Genomic DNA, 16,316 nt, shown 5'->3' with positions numbered 1-16,316 from the left:
AATCCTCACATCTGAACCTGACACAGACTCAGTTCAGCCCTGTACTGCAGCTCAGGAGGAGCAGGGTCAGTGCGCACATTTACGCGGGTGGCTCCCCGCGGCTCCTGCTGTCTGTCACCGCGGCACAGTTCATCAGAAATGGCTTTTTACGCACAAAAACGCAGACTGAGTTGTGGGGAAAAAGAGAAAAAAACGATGAATCTTCATCACAGGGATGACAACAAGCTGGAGTAATGACGTGTGGTTGACCAATTAAAAAAATAAGTGAATCAACACGCGACTTCATTTAGAGTAAAAAAGGATGAACTTGTCTGCAGAATTCTTAAATAGAATTCTAAAATAAGTTAAATCATTTGAGGGTTTTTTTGTCCTTTTTAAAATTCAAATTCCTCCTCTGTGCACCTCCTGTCTGTGATCTCCTCAGCTTTAATTAGACTCACTGAAACAACTCATGCTAATTGGAGGACGCAGTTCCATATTCCCCACTGTTAAAAGTGCTTGTTGCACAACGAATGTAAGACGCAAAACAACAACAAGAACAACAAGTAAAGACATGATTAAAATGCAATCTCGTTGCAGTGCACAGGTAGTTACAGGAAGCAGAAGAATGAAAGAAATAATGAGATGATTAATGGATCTGTCAGCATTACCTTCTGCAGAGGCGCGCTCCTCCATCGCCACAGACACAGGAACCTGTAGATCCTACACGCCGCCCTGTCACTCAGACCGGACCGGGGACGATAAGCTGCGGATTCCTTGAGTGATGGTTGCCTCTGTATGGCTATAAATACCACTGGGCGGCTGGGAGCCAGAAGAGTGTGGCTCACAGGAACGTAAACAGGCATGTGGACCAGGAGAGAGAGGCATAGTGATTATCCTCACTCTGGCACATCATGAGTCACCGTGCGATTTGGCTCACTGTGAATGGCCAATGGCTTTATTTTATAAAATAAAGTAAGAATAGAAAAAAAATGCAACAGGTCTGCTGCAAGTGTGTGTGTGTGTGTGTGTGTTATTATGTGTGTGTGTGGCTGTGCGTGTGGACACCAGATGCTGTGACCACTAGATGGTGGACTAAGGCCATGTTACCTGCTGCTGCTGAGGGAGCTGCCAAGGAGAGGAGAGGAGAGGAGAGAGATATTATTTATATTTACAAACTAAACTTCACCTAACATCTCTTCTACTTACAGATGTTCCATCTCTTTCTTAATGGTCTTAGACTCCTTTCCTTATTTTATTTACCCTCAGTAAAAGACCACCTGACTCAGCTGCTGTTTCCTCTCCTCTTCCAGCTTCACACACATCTGCTACAGATCCCTAAAAACTTTTAGAGGTTTCAACACATTAGGTCTTCAAAATCACTGAAAGAAAATTGCTGATCCACATTTTGAGGTCAAGGTCAAGGTCAGATGACATTTGACATATGTGTGTAGTTATTTTTGTTTATTAAAGGTCACATGAGTTCCTGTTAACCAATCTTGTTAATTCCCTGAGCTCTGGAGGAAGAGAAAGCCGAGGGACGGATGGCAGCGTGGAAACCATCTGCTGCCACCAACGATAAAAGGTAAATGAAGACTTCAAATACACACACACACACACACAGAGAGAGAGACACACAGATGCTCATCGGAGCACAGTTCATCAGAAATGGCTTTTTACGCACAAAAACGCAGACTGAGTTGTGGGGAAAAAGAGAAAAAAACGATGAATCTTCATCACAGGGATGACAACAAGCTGGAGTAATGACGTGTGGTTGACCAATTAAAAAAATAAGTGAATCAACACGCGACTTCATTTAGAGTAAAAAAGGATGAACTTGTCTGCAGAATTCTTAAATAGAATTCTAAAATAAGTTAAATCATTTGAGGGTTTTTTTGTCCTTTTTAAAATTCAAATTCCTCCTCTGTGCACCTCCTGTCTGTGATCTCCTCAGCTTTAATTAGACTCACTGAAACAACTCATGCTAATTGGAGGACGCAGTTCCATATTCCCCACTGTTAAAAGTGCTTGTTGCACAACGAATGTAAGACGCAAAACAACAACAAGAACAACAAGTAAAGACATGATTAAAATGCAATCTCGTTGCCGTGCACAGGTAGCTACAGGAAGCAGAAGAATGAAAGAAATAATGAGATGATTAATGGATCTGTCAGCATTACCTTCTGCAGAGGCGCGCTCCTCCATCGCCACAGACACAGGAACCTGTAGATCCTACACGCCGCCCTGTCACTCAGACCGGACCGGGGACGATAAGCTGCGGATTCCTTGAGTGATGGTTGCCTCTGTATGGCTATAAATACCACTGGGCGGCTGGGAGCCAGAAGAGTGTGGCTCACAGGAACGTAAACAGGCATGTGGACCAGGAGAGAGAGGCATAGTGATTATCCTCACTCTGGCACATCATGAGTCACCGTGCGATTTGGCTCACTGTGAATGGCCAATGGCTTTATTTTATAAAATAAAGTAAGAATAGAAAAAAAATGCAACAGGTCTGCTGCAAGTGTGTGTGTGTGTGTGTGTGTTATTATGTGTGTGTGTGGCTGTGCGTGTGGACACCAGATGCTGTGACCACTAGATGGTGGACTAAGGCCATGTTACCTGCTGCTGCTGAGGGAGCTGCCAAGGAGAGGAGAGGAGAGGAGAGAGATATTATTTATATTTACAAACTAAACTTCACCTAACATCTCTTCTACTTACAGATGTTCCATCTCTTTCTTAATGGTCTTAGACTCCTTTCCTTATTTTATTTACCCTCAGTAAAAGACCACCTGACTCAGCTGCTGTTTCCTCTCCTCTTCCAGCTTCACACACATCTGCTACAGATCCCTAAAAACTTTTAGAGGTTTCAACACATTAGGTCTTCAAAATCACTGAAAGAAAATTGCTGATCCACATTTTGAGGTCAAGGTCAAGGTCAGATGACATTTGACATATGTGTGTAGTTATTTTTGTTTATTAAAGGTCACATGAGTTCCTGTTAACCAATCTTGTTAATTCCCTGAGCTCTGGAGGAAGAGAAAGCCGAGGGACGGATGGCAGCGTGGAAACCATCTGCTGCCACCAACGATAAAAGGTAAATGAATTCTTCAAATACACACACACACACACACAGAGAGAGAGACACACACAGATGCTCATATTAAGGCTGGGGTTTTTTTTTCACCTCACATCTTTATCTTAGTCCTTAAACAAGTTTGTCTTAATCATGACTCTGCTGTTCATTGTCCTCGTATGGCTGCAGCCTTAAGTCAGTCTTCAATCATTATACCCACATAATATTCTTATAATATTAATAATATTATATTTTGTTTGTCCACATGAACACTCACATACTGTTACCGTCATCACAGAATAATCTCTGTAATTAAATAACAGTTTTCTCTTTTGTCATAAATGAAGACACTGTGGCTTCAAGGACAACGAAGAACACCAGACCATCAAACCATCAGGTGAACGGTTGTGTTTGGTGAGAGTTTGGGGCGTGGGGGCTGAACATGTTGTTTAGTGCTGCAGACAGTTGGTAGTGAATGGTTGGCAAATCAAATGTGGTCTGGAGTGAGAGGCTGCCCCGAGGATAAACAAAAGATCCAGTCTGGATGGTGACTGGCTTAGGTTTGAGAGATTAGTGCTGGAGTTTCACCGACTGGACTGAGAGAGAACAGTGCTGCGTCATCATTTCTGACATTGATCAGGAGCTGATCAGTCTATCAGGACTTTATGAGGCTAACATTTGAGCTAAATGCACTTGTCCACAGTTCCATCAAATAATGGGGCAGTGGTGGCCTAGTGGTGAAGGAGGCGGACTTCGGTCCAGAAGGCCCCAGGTTCGAATCCACCAACTAACACCAGCGGACTTCGGTCCAGAAGGCCCCAGGTTCGAATCCACCAACTAAAGGAAGCGGACTTCGGTCCAGAAGGCCCCAGGTTTGAATCCTCTGCCACTGAGATACACTGAGCATGGCCTCGTCCTCAAGCACTGCTCCCCGGGCGCTGACCATGGCTGCCCACTGTTCACTTTGGTGATGGGTTAAATGCAGAGGGTGAAATACAGGAAGTATTAGGAACGTTTTTATTCCAATCGGTCGTGATTAATTGAGCTTACTTAAGAGAATATATATATATATATATATATCTTTGTTTTATTTCATTGACATTCATGCACATAGAGAACAAGGCTTGTCCTGCTGACTTTCTTCTCTATAATTAACCTCACTCCTTCCACCTGCCTCCTCCGTCCTCTTCCTCTCCTGTGATCACCTGATGTGCTCCACCTGCGTCCTGCCCTCCTGTCAGTAAATATACTGCTCTCACTAGCTCTTCTTCCCTGTTGTTTGATTTCTGATTTTCACCAAGAGTCTTTTTTTTTTTTAAATCGAAGTTATGTTTAGTAGTTGTGTTGTTGTTTATTCCATGGGGTTTGTTGCAGTATGAGGTTCACTGTTCTCTGCTGACATGTGTGCTCGTGTCTTCTTTCTGTTTGCGTGTGGTCCTGTACTTGAGCCCCCCGTTGAATGACACAAGTTAATAAAAACAAACACACACAAAAAACATTATAATCATCAAGAGTCGTTTTATTTTCATAATCTAAAATTCAAATGACATAACAGGATTTGAGAATAAATCCAAGGTCGAGTGCACAAAAATGTTTCACCGCAAGCCATTTATGTACAAGAATGAAATCAACAAATCTGTACAGAATTCAACAGGTACTGCATCTATTTCTTTTTAGAGTCGACTTTTTGAAGCATACCGCGTGGACTAGACTGGACTTAGATTCATTTGTATAGACTTGTTTTTTTGTTGTTTTTTTTTCATTCTTTTTTTAAACATCACACAGATTCATTTACATTTTTACGCGAACTTTGTTTGCTGAATTAAAAAGTTCACTTTTAGTGCATTTCAGGATCTGTTTTTAAGTTAACGTCCCGTGAGGCTAATGCTACACCGCCACACAGCTAGACCTGTCCGTCAACATTAACCCAAACAAACATCACCTTCGTCTGTCTACCCAAACATGTTACTCATAAACACATTGGTTAGAAATTACAATTTGATTGTACCGTCATTGTAGTATTAGTGTGAACATTAGTGCGTCGTGTGAACATCGGGAGTCAATGGTACACCCTTAAATTGTTTAGGCAGCAGGATAAGGAGTAGCTGCCACAAACACCGGAAACTTTTTCTTTTCTTTTTTTTCTTTTTCTTTTTTTAAAGCAGCTAACCTGTATGAAACTCTCTGTTCAACAAGTAATACAGAAACACAGCTTTAACCAGGGTGGAAATTAATAACTAATAACTAGTTCAACATTAGGGCCGGGTGATGAGGACACATTTTCATAATGATCAGTGGATAGTAATTTTTTAGATACTATTATTTCTTTCACTTAGACAATGAAGGATTTGAGTCGTAAGCTGCGGCTACACATCAAGATTACAGATTTTACCCATGATTCCCAGTTTAGAAAATGTCCACCAGAGGGGACATTCCATGAGTTTCATGTGTTCAGTTGAGATTTAATATTGCCAGTTGATGAATTAAATAAAAATGCAGAAATGATTAATTTAATCATCCATTAATTTTCTACTGCCTCTGCCCTTTTTCTGTAGTGGTTGGAGCAGCAGCCAATCCCAGCAGTCAACAGGCAAACGCTGGCTAAATCCTGACTCTACATCTGCATGTTTGTGGACTTTGGAATAAGAAAAAGAACTACTTGAAAAAACACAAACTCTTTCAGGAAAAGCCAGGAATTGTAAGGTAAGAGCATTAACCACTCTTCCACTGTGTGTTTTTGTCAAGTGTTTTTTACAGTCAAATAAGACAGCGGAATGACTGACAGTGATTGACGGATACTTTGCCAGTGAACATGTGGTCCAGCATTGACATTTCTACACATTGACCATTATAAAACGTGTATTTCACCCTGCCCCAGTTCAACTGCACTCCAGTATATTTTCCCCAGTGTCAGCCTTTGAATCAACACTGTATTCTGCTGGAAATATGCCTCTACTGAATACAAGATACAATGGGTTTGAAAAGCTATAATGCAGTTCAACACTATGCGTGCTATAGAAGAGAAGCCAAAAAACACTTACTATCAGATCAAATCAACTCAAAATATGAAACGGACCATTTCTCATAACACAGATGAGTTTAAATACATGAGTTACACTGTTTTCTTTCCATTTTTTTCAAACATCCAGTAAACAATAACGAAAGTGCTCTTGGTCAAACCAGTAAAAAAATAATTTATACACTTCCCCCTTTAATCTCACCAAAGGGTATTTGGAAAAATTGTTGACAACTGTTTTGCTTATTCGGGCTCCTCCCCCCAGTCTCTGTCCTGCTCCTCATCCTGGACACCCAGTGGTTGGATTAGTTGTCATTTGTTAAATGGGAGGCAGACGGGCAGGATGACGGTGGAACAGGCTGGGCCCGCCAAGGGCTCAGCCACCTCTCCCTCCAACTCTGTCCATGTTCCTTTCTCCGGGCTATAGCAGATGGTCGATGACTTGTAGGCTCCCTAAAGACAAAGCAAAGTAAAAAGAAAAGTCATTCTCCTCACAACTTTTACTGATGTTTGTAACAGCTGAAAAAACAGGTTTGGTTATTTAGAATTTATTTGAAAAAGAAAAATTAAATAACACTATAAATTAGCTGCTCTGCTGCTCCTTCATATAATCCACAATAAAATAAGAAATAAAAAAAAAAATCTTAAGAAGACCTTAAGTCGGGAGTGTAATTATCTCCTTAAACACCTTTGTGCACATGGAGCTGTGTTTTACTCTGCTACTGTTAGTACTGCTACCTCTCTTGTACGTCTAAAACAGTAGTGGCTAACTGTCGTCCTAGCAGCTAGTGCTAATCGTCTCTTCTTTAGGTTGAACTTTGCCACCCAGAAACTTTGTTCATTTCTTATGTAAACTTTATGTGTGACCACCATATAAAACCATCTAATTACATCAGCGGAAAAAAAAAAACTCCATAGTACCATGCTCCAGCTGTAACCGCCCACAAGGAAGATGCTGTCGTCCAGAACAGCACAGCCTGGACCACTGCGACCCTCCAGGATGGGCGTCTGCAGGATGTTCCACTGGTCCGCTTTGGGGTCATAGCACTCCACCAGCATCACGTCCAGATGAGAGAAACCTGGAAATGTAGGGAGGGGAGAGAACGTTGTTGAAATAATTAAGTTTGCGGCCAACGAGTAAAAAAAAAAAAAAAAAAAACCTCTGGAATATTCAGAATAATTTAGTGTCTGCGCCTCATCTTTTAGTTATAAACAAATACATATACCACATTGAAGTAGCTGTTGTGTCAATGTTGTACATGTCATAACAAACGACCTCAATGTGTTTCATACTGAAGCTGCAGCGTCTCTGTTACACAGACAGTTATGGAACAAAAAAAAAGAAAAAAATAGACAATCAATCACGACCTTTCCTCTGCTCATTTCCTCAAATGCTCCAGCACTTACCTTTCAAATGGTTTCCACCAATAGCATACAGGCGGTCATTCATTCCAGCCAGGGCATGAATAGCGCGCTTTGTGTTCATATCCTGTTTCCGAGCCCACACATCCATTACGGGGTCGTAACAGTAGAGCCAGGACACATACTCCCCATTGTGAACTCCTCCTGCAGGAAAGCAAACACGAAATTCTGTCTTTTATACTGCGTTTAAATACATGCAGTAGGTGTTGGTACACACTGTGACTGACCGTCTGACCGTGTACTGTACATCTGTGGTCGGTCTTTCATACGAGCTAACATATATGACAAATATCGACAGGAGTGTGTGTATCATGTGAGTGTTTATCGTGTACTTTTCACTACAGCAGTAGTTTTAATACTCATTTGGGTTCATTTTATCCATTTTTTTGTTGCAGGCTCAACATTTCTTTAACAGTGCATCACAGTTAATCATCCTGCCAGCTCTATTGAAGCACAGAGCTGGCAGACTTTTTTTCTTTTTTTTTTTTGTTGTACATTGTTTTCACTACAATACAATGGTGAACAGTACAGAACAGTACTCACATCCTAAAGTTCACCAGTGATTCAATGATAATAAGCACTTGACAGAGGGAGATATTAATAAATAGATTCCTGCATGAATAACATAAATAAATGTCCATATTTCCTGTTTTGCATTTTAAGAATCTTTTGTAGAGAATAATATTTCTACATTGTATTTTGAATTGTCCAATCTTTTCAGATCCTAATGTTAAATAGAAAATGAAGAAACACTGATAGTTTTTTTCTCTTGCAGTGCAGTCGTATTCATCATGTAAATGAAAAGCTCCTGCTCTGGTCTGGACTTAGTGACGAGTTGGATTTAAACTTGCATGAAAGGTAGGAATCCTGCCACTCTTCCACCACATACCCAAAACACAGGCTGAAAAACATTTAAAAACTAAAGGGCGGGCTGAGTAGACAACCATCTAAAAGTCAACTGGGTGTTATGATAGTTACAGCACTCTGCCACAGCTCTTAGTCACAGGTGTGGGCTGTGAAATGCAGGATCACTTTTGACAAGGGCGACACCAATAACTGTGAGTGAGGAACAACCGCTGTCCTGACCTGAAATGTAGATCTTGCCATTATGTACGGCCCCTGCATGGGCGGCGAGCGGCTGCGGCAGAGACGAAACGTAGTTCCACTCGTTCGTCTCCAGGTTGTAGGACTCCACGCTGGAGAGGTAGCCCGCCTCGTTTCGACCTCCGATCACGTACAGGTGCTTATCCAGACGACAGGCGAAGAAACTCGCTCTCCTAAGGAGCAAATGTCAAACAGACAATATATATATATTAAACCAACAATAACATTTCTTTTCTCATAATCCCGATGTTTTTTCTGGATTTTCTGGACATTTGTAAAGGGACAGGGATACAAAGATGCGTACCTCTCCTGCATGGGAGGCAACTGTATCCAACTGTTGAATCTGGGATCATAGCGGCTGACGAAGTTGGTGCTGTGCTTTCCTGCAAAGGCAGAACAGAATTCAGTATTGATCAACCTCGTCAATGATTGTGTGATATAATCAAGATACTCTTTTTAACAACAAATTACTACAACGTTTGTGTCTGTGCAGGATCTTTAGTGAAAAATATTCACCTCCTTCATACGGGTGCTTTAATCCCTGTGGTAAATATCAAGTACTTTTTTCACCAAAACCTTTTGGAAACTGAAGATTGTTTTTTCCACATGCTGACCAGTCGGTGACTGAACCGTCCTGAGCAACTGTACTGCACTGGAGGTAATGATGCAGTTGCTGTGTTGCTAAACGTAACAAAGCTCTGCTGCTGTGCGTTTGTACTCGGCGGTCTTACAGTACACACACTACCATGCAGTGTACTGTAGTACTTCCATTTCACAAAAAGAGCTCTCAACACATCCAAACCACAACTTAATAACAGTTGTTTGTTCCGTGCCAATTACGGACGAGCATCGACTGGAGTGTTGTGTATCCACTCAGAGCTGCTCTGGTTCCAGGATGAGTGTTTTACACTATTGGAAAGTGCAACATTATCTGCGATGGGTTAGACGCTGTGGTTCAGAGGCCTTTCTACATGAAGTAAACAACGGCAGTTTCACTGTGTGAAATCACTGGAAACCAAGACATTCGTTCTGTGGTGTTACAGTACCGTTGGGATTCCACTGATCCTCTCCGCCCAGCAGCAGCAGGAAGTTCTCCACCTCCACCACACAGTGATGGGCACTGTTGTAAGGCATTACTGGAGGAGACAAAAAAGACAAATGTCTCACAAAACGACAGAGATACGGAGGGACGTATGAAGTGGGACGGATTTAACTAAATGTTTGTAAATTAAATCAGAAATGTGGGCCACAGAGATGAGGGGCGGCAGGGACACACGACAGAGATACGGAGGGACGTATGAAGGGCGACAGGGACACGACCCAAATGATGATTAAGACACAGAAGATAAATAAATATAGTGCTGTGTTCAATTTCTATTTGAACTATTTTTGAAAAGCTGTCACTATTATTATTATTATTATTATAATGTTCTAAGGTTTTTACTTTAGACGTTAGTATTAGAGAACAGATGCTTCCCTACGTTTGTCAATACAGTTTCATCAAAGACCTAAAGGCTGGAAATAGGCTGAAAAAACAGACACGCCTTCAGATAATGCAGTACAGTTCAGAAGCATCACAAACTACTTCCTGCAGAATGATCACGCAGCCGAGCGAGCACCTCTTAAACAGGTGCAATAAAAAGTGAACATTAAAGCCTTTATGAAGGATGATTTACGACGCGGCGGCTAAATGTACCAAATAAACTGGCGACTGAATGGAAGTCTGATGGGAAAAGTTACATCTGCATTAAACTAACAACGTTGTCAATGAATTTTGTTCTATAACTTTGTCAACGCTAAGACACTGGCAAACAGTAGATCTCCGCCCTAATCAGAGTCCCATTAGATCAGCTCTGTCCCACTGTTCTTCCTGTGATAAATAAGATTTAAATTGCATGTAAATCATTTAATTTTAACTTGTTAAACCCACATTTGTGGCTTAAGTAAGTTTATTGGTGAGTTATTCAACTAACCGACCGTGTGTATCAACAAGAAAAGTTAGTAACCTTGAGGTAAGCACATTTAGCCCCAACAAGTAAAAAAAACATTACAAAAACAGCAGAGAAATTACTACAAAGTAAAGTGTAAAAATTAAATATATGTAAACAGATTTCAATCAGAAAACATGTCAACAACATGTACGGTAGTAGAACATTATACCTGAAGCAGCTAAAAGCACAAAAAGCCAATTGCTGATGTGTAAATTACACACTATTATCATATTATCTGTTGGTGTGTACGTATACATACAGTACACATTAGGGTAGTAGTATTCCTCCCCCACCCCCCCCGGGTGTATGTTTATGTGCCACCCCTTGTGCGCCGCCATCTTTTTTCGCCGGAGAGACCCCATTGAGACGTAGAGAAAAGGTCGTAGGTGACAGTCATAATGAACATGATCGTGTTCACTCAATAAATCTCAGGCCCGTTGCTTTCTGAGCACAAATCAGTGAAATGTTAAAGCCCACCTGTCTGTCTCCATCAGTCATTTCCACTGTCACCTCTCCACCGCCTGATGGATCACAGTTGCAGCAAAATTAGACAGCCTTGAATCTCATTTCTTTCCTATTGGACCCTCCCTGCGATCTCACTCTGGCGGGGCTTGACGTGTGCCGCACCTCTCCACAGGAGGGGAGTATCAGATGGGGGAACTAATACTACGTACACTAAACACAGATTTATCTTGAATGAGAGGATTAGGATCGCTCGCCTCCAGTGCACCTCAAAGACAAGTGCCATACGACTGCCAAATTCTCTTACATGCTATTTACATTATCGTGCAGTCAGCAGTATATAGGACACGGCCCGGTGGCTCTTTATTTGACGTCTACTGACTTTCCCTCTACTAAAAAATCGTTTTGAAAATCGTGTGAAAAGAAGATTAAAGCGTTACACTGTGTCACAGACTACAGTGAGAGGAGCAGCACTTGGAGATTTGATGCATTTCTACAGGTGCCATCGATGGCGTGTCAACAAAACACGACTTTAATTGAATTGACATCTTAGGAAGACTGTGACACCAGTTTGTACTGCCGGATTCAAAAGCCCTTCGACCGACCCCAGGAGGTGAGGAGCGACAGGAGGGCACCGCGAGCACATTCTCCACGACATGGACGCCACATCACTCCAGTCTACAGTGAGCTGTAGGGCTCACTAGAGGGAGTCAGAAACCTCTGCATAGAGGCACATTCGGGCTCGGTTGAATGACTCCTCAGCTAATGCACCACTGCTGCTGGAGCTGCGACGTGCTTTTAACACCATTACAATTGCATCCCACTGAGCTTCATTCCTTTGTTCTGGGCCACGCTGCGTGAATGATGTCCGTTTCCGAGTGTGACGTTTTAATATCAGGTTGGTTTAAAGGAGAAGGCGGGGGGGCAGCCCAGCACTGAGGCAGAGCCGGTGCCTGCCTTTGTCTTGTGCCTGTCCACGCTGCTGTGGGTACACTAGATGGCAAACTTTACACTAGAATCATCCAGCAGCAGCAGTAGCAGAAAACCTCCATCTGACACAATGAGAGGGATCAGACTCTTCCTAAAAATTGTCTTGATGAATGTCTTAATCAAAGGCTGTCCCTCTCAGGTTTCGCCTCATTGAAAAGTTATGATTGAATGTTAATAATCTTCTATTCCACATCCATTGTGTGGAGGCTACATCAAATGACCACTGATGTGTTAAGGGATGATTTTGCAGTTTTGTCCTTCCACTTGGCCACGGACCATTTAAGTGTTAACTTTTTTAGTTTTGAGTGATGGAAATCCCTGTTGACCTTTTGCCTGCTGCAGTTTACACCCCAGTGTGACTTCAATGAGAAGACGTCAATATAAACACAAATGGGCTGCAGGCATGTTGTGTCTTCATGCCTCCTTTGGCGGACTGCACCTCTGACGATTTTTGACAAAACTAAAAAATAGCACACAGGGACATCATGTCCAAAGACAGAAAGGTAGAACTAGTGTTAGAGCAAAAAGTCAAAATAGAAACTACTCTGGGAAACAGGCCTCACATGTGGCTAATGTGTACGAATGGACGCCGGCAGCTGAGATATGACTGTGTCCGTAACAAAATGACAAAAACTCAATATGTCCAGCCATGATGACGCAAAGGACTAAAACGGCGTCCCATTAGCTCCTGCGTGACCTTTTGCAATATGGCAACAATGTAGTGTCGTGTTGAGCCTCAAAGGTCAGAGAAGACAGAGGAAAAAAAATCGAGAGAAAAAGCCATAAGCTGCTTTACAAACGTGTGCAGAGTGGGAGCATTTTAAAATATCTGTGGTGCATTCCCGTAAAAAGACCATATTTTTCCCGCACAAATTTGTTAATTTGTTGGGAAACGGTGCCAACTTTTATTCATTATGGCACTGTGAAATCAATACCAGCGACTGTGTCATGACATGAATCCCGACAGACAATGGGATATGTCTTTGTTTTCTTTTATTGTGGTTATTATTTTAGTTTAGTCCATTAGAGGCATGTATTGATTGTTTAGATAAACCCCCGCCCTGACCTTATCTGTTGACATTTGCTCTACTTGATACAAACCTGTTATCAATAGTGACACCAGGTCAACAGGTTAACATCAGGATGAGCATCAGTATTGATGGACATTAATATTGATGCCTACGCACTGATCAATGGGACCGGAGAAATAATCCAGTTACATTTCCAATGCTGCCGTGTGACGATGTCATTCATTATTCTGAAGCTCTGTCTCTGTAGATCATTAGACTCAAGTAAATCTCATCATGCATCCTGTCGGCATATTTCAGCAAAAACAAAGGAAACCGGGCATGAAGCTCTACAGTGCTGTAAAGTCACGCTCTGATTCAAAACTTATATTAAAAGTGATAGTGATACATTATTACCTGGAGGATTTAGGGAACTCCTTCCCCTTATTTTCAGTGGAAATTAACCTGTGTTAAAGTCATCCACAGGAACAACTATTTCTTATCATGAAAATCACTAACACATAAAGCCCCGGGTTAAAAAAAAAACAAAATAAAAACTTGGAGGTGCACAGCTTCTGGAACTTACTCGTGAGGATCTTCCATGTCTTTTTGTCATCGTCATAGTACTGGACCAAATTGCTGGGGAGACGATCAGGTCCAGGGGGCAAACCACCCACCAGTAACAGCATTCGCTTATTGGAACGGATTCTGTAATGACAAAAGTGGCAAAGTCTTAGGAAACAGGTGAACAAAACCGTAGGAGTGCACCAAGTCTTCCTGAACCTGACTCCAGCAGCAATTTGTTGTTTATTCTGACATAATGAGCGGTTGGTTCTGCTTTCAAACAGAAATGATTTACGCTTAAAAAAAAAAAGTTTTGAAAGTAATCAGGTGCATCGTGTACGTGTTAAGTCAATTCCATCAAAATTGTATCACTGAAGAACTCTCTTTATGAGCCACAGAACCTTTTTAGTATAACTTTTATCTACTATATTTTATATTTTTATATACACAGTTTTTAGGACGCACCTTGCAAAACTATTCATGTTTTGCAAGCAAACAATCAAGGCCAAAAAAAGCTGAGATGTATAAACAGCTGAGACTAGTTATATAAGTTTTTACTTTGCCAAAAAAATAAATAAATTGCATTCATAAATTGAATACCTAACCCTTGTACGATGACAGCACAGACAGAAGTTTCCATATTGTACGATGACAGCACAGACAGAAGTTCAGTCCGTGATATTAGGCAATGTGTGGCCTTGTTGATTATAATTAAGCAGAAAAAACATGTTCTGCGCCTTTTGATGTGTCATTGGATGGTTATTGTACTCTAAAGATATCTTTTCAATTAGCTGTGAAGTGAGGACGATCCTGCAGGGTGCCATGCTGGAGGCTAAAAGCACAATTGAGTACATAAACCTGCCTATATGATGTCTCCATTTCATTGGCTACGCTGATTCATGTGACATCCCTGAGCCAGTCGCCAGGATATTTCCTGCTGTTTGTGTATGATGTACAACCACAATGCTGCACACTTTATTCCGCATTAATGACCATTATCTGGCTCCTAATGGATTTCAACACAAGTCTTCCAATTAATCACAATATAGTGTAAAAAAGATTAAGACGAGCTGGCCTTTATTTTTGCTGCACCCTTGTTTTCTCTCTCTTTTTTCTACATATTTTACTTTTTAACGCATGACTAAATAACCATTGTGTCAGTGCGTTCTCTCTGCTACTGGCCCACTCCGAAGTGTTTGGGGGTTATTCGTATGCAAATGAGCCTCTGGACATAGATAATAGTGATTAATTGAGAGGAGCGAAACAGTGGCATGTGAAACTAATTATGAGGATTCCTGATTCCGTGCTCATTTGGTTCCACATGTTGGAATAGATACATTATTGTGAGTATTTAGGGGAATAGGTGCCAAAAATATTCAGCGTTGATTTGTATTCTGCACAATTTCAATTCCAATTCCCCAAAGCGTCCATTTCAAATGTCTAAACACTATTTTTCTAATTAATCCAAAACATTTTCACACTTCAGCACCAATCTGCATCGAGCTGTCAAATGCTCAACTTCCTGACCACACGTACTGTGTGAGTCCCCAAAAGTGGAAATCAGAAAAAAAAAACATCAACATCAGAGAAACCATTTGCTCTTGAAATAAGCACCGCCTGATTTTCCCTCAATTGAAATAAATGCCTCGCTCTTTTAAATATAATCGAGACGGAAATGCACCAGATTTCCATTTGCTGAAAAACACTTCTCTTTATTAGGACGTCAGCAACAGGCAGGGTGTCACGCTAACATCAGAACTGCTAGGTAATTACCATATAATTCTGCACACAATTTAATTATATTGTTTCAAATCTAATTCACGAAGGCTGCCACAAATCAAATGCACAACCTGCATAATCTACTTTACTGCGTCTTGTCTACACTGATTAGAGAGCAATTACACAGATGTGTGTGGAAATAAAAGACTTTTTTTCCTTCAGTAAAACATAAGGTAATCTTGTAATTATGGATACAGTGAAACAAAGCTTGGATTAACCCTCCTGGCCACCCCCCACTCTAGTGCACACACACGCGACCTATTTTAATGACCTGTGTGGGCCTTAAACTGGGTCCCACCTGTGACTGACCACCACCACTGTCAGTAAAATCAAACTGGGACTGGGTGAGAGACGGAGAAAGAGAAATGCGGTTTGTCTGAATTCAGTAGGAGGGAGATAATAAATAATAGTACACATCTTTTCATACACCTCTAGAGTGTGTTTTTGTTTGTCCTTTTCTTACCTGCTGGCCATAGTCTGCCTGCAGTGTTGTCTGAAGGGCATCAGGTGGTAGTTCATGGCGTCCAGGAGGAGTTTCTGGCACACGGGGTCGCTCCTCATGAAGTCAACCGACTGCACCCTCTCCACCAGCTCCGGGGCAGGTATGAGGGCGAAGCGCAGCCTCTTCATGAGGTCCGGAGCGTAGTGCATGCGAGTCTCCCGGTCGTGCTCCAGCCACAGGACTGACATCTGGAAGAGAGCCAGCTCTGACTCCACGGGAGGCGGCAGAGCGTCCAGCATGGCACACATCTCCTCAAAGTTCAGCAAGAGCACGTCCTCCACCAGGTACTTGTTGGCCAGCTTCTTGGTCTCGTCCAGTCCGTGGAGGGCGGCGATCTTGCAGATCTGCTTGTAGTTCTGCACAGAGATCTGGTCGTTGAGGAACTGCACGCTGAGTTTCGTGATCTGGGGGATGTTGAGGATCTTGC

At 41.9% G+C, this 16,316-nt stretch overlaps 1 protein-coding gene across 1 annotated transcript in view; it reads right to left on the bottom strand.

Moving 5' to 3' along the window:
• Positions 1-4,796: 4,796 nt before the first annotated feature.
• klhl14 (kelch-like family member 14) overlaps positions 4,797-16,316 on the bottom strand; it is a 13,818-nt gene continuing 2,298 nt past the window's right edge. Inside the window, exons 3-10 of the mRNA XM_025052436.1 lie at positions 15,851-16,311; positions 13,631-13,752; positions 9,641-9,730; positions 8,899-8,977; positions 8,577-8,767; positions 7,476-7,634; positions 6,990-7,147; positions 4,797-6,521 (exon numbers count right to left, since the gene is read on the bottom strand). Of these exons, the coding sequence (XP_024908204.1) occupies positions 6,381-6,521; positions 6,990-7,147; positions 7,476-7,634; positions 8,577-8,767; positions 8,899-8,977; positions 9,641-9,730; positions 13,631-13,752; positions 15,851-16,311 (1,401 nt within the window). The 3' untranslated portion in view covers positions 4,797-6,380. The remainder of the gene's footprint in view (positions 6,522-6,989; positions 7,148-7,475; positions 7,635-8,576; positions 8,768-8,898; positions 8,978-9,640; positions 9,731-13,630; positions 13,753-15,850; positions 16,312-16,316) is intronic.

This window comes from Cynoglossus semilaevis, chromosome 20 (assembly GCF_000523025.1).
Source record: "Cynoglossus semilaevis isolate Cse_v1.0 chromosome 20, Cse_v1.0, whole genome shotgun sequence".
Classification (NCBI taxonomy): domain Eukaryota; kingdom Metazoa; phylum Chordata; class Actinopteri; order Pleuronectiformes; family Cynoglossidae; genus Cynoglossus; species Cynoglossus semilaevis.
This window is presented reverse-complemented; position numbering and strand designations above follow the sequence as displayed.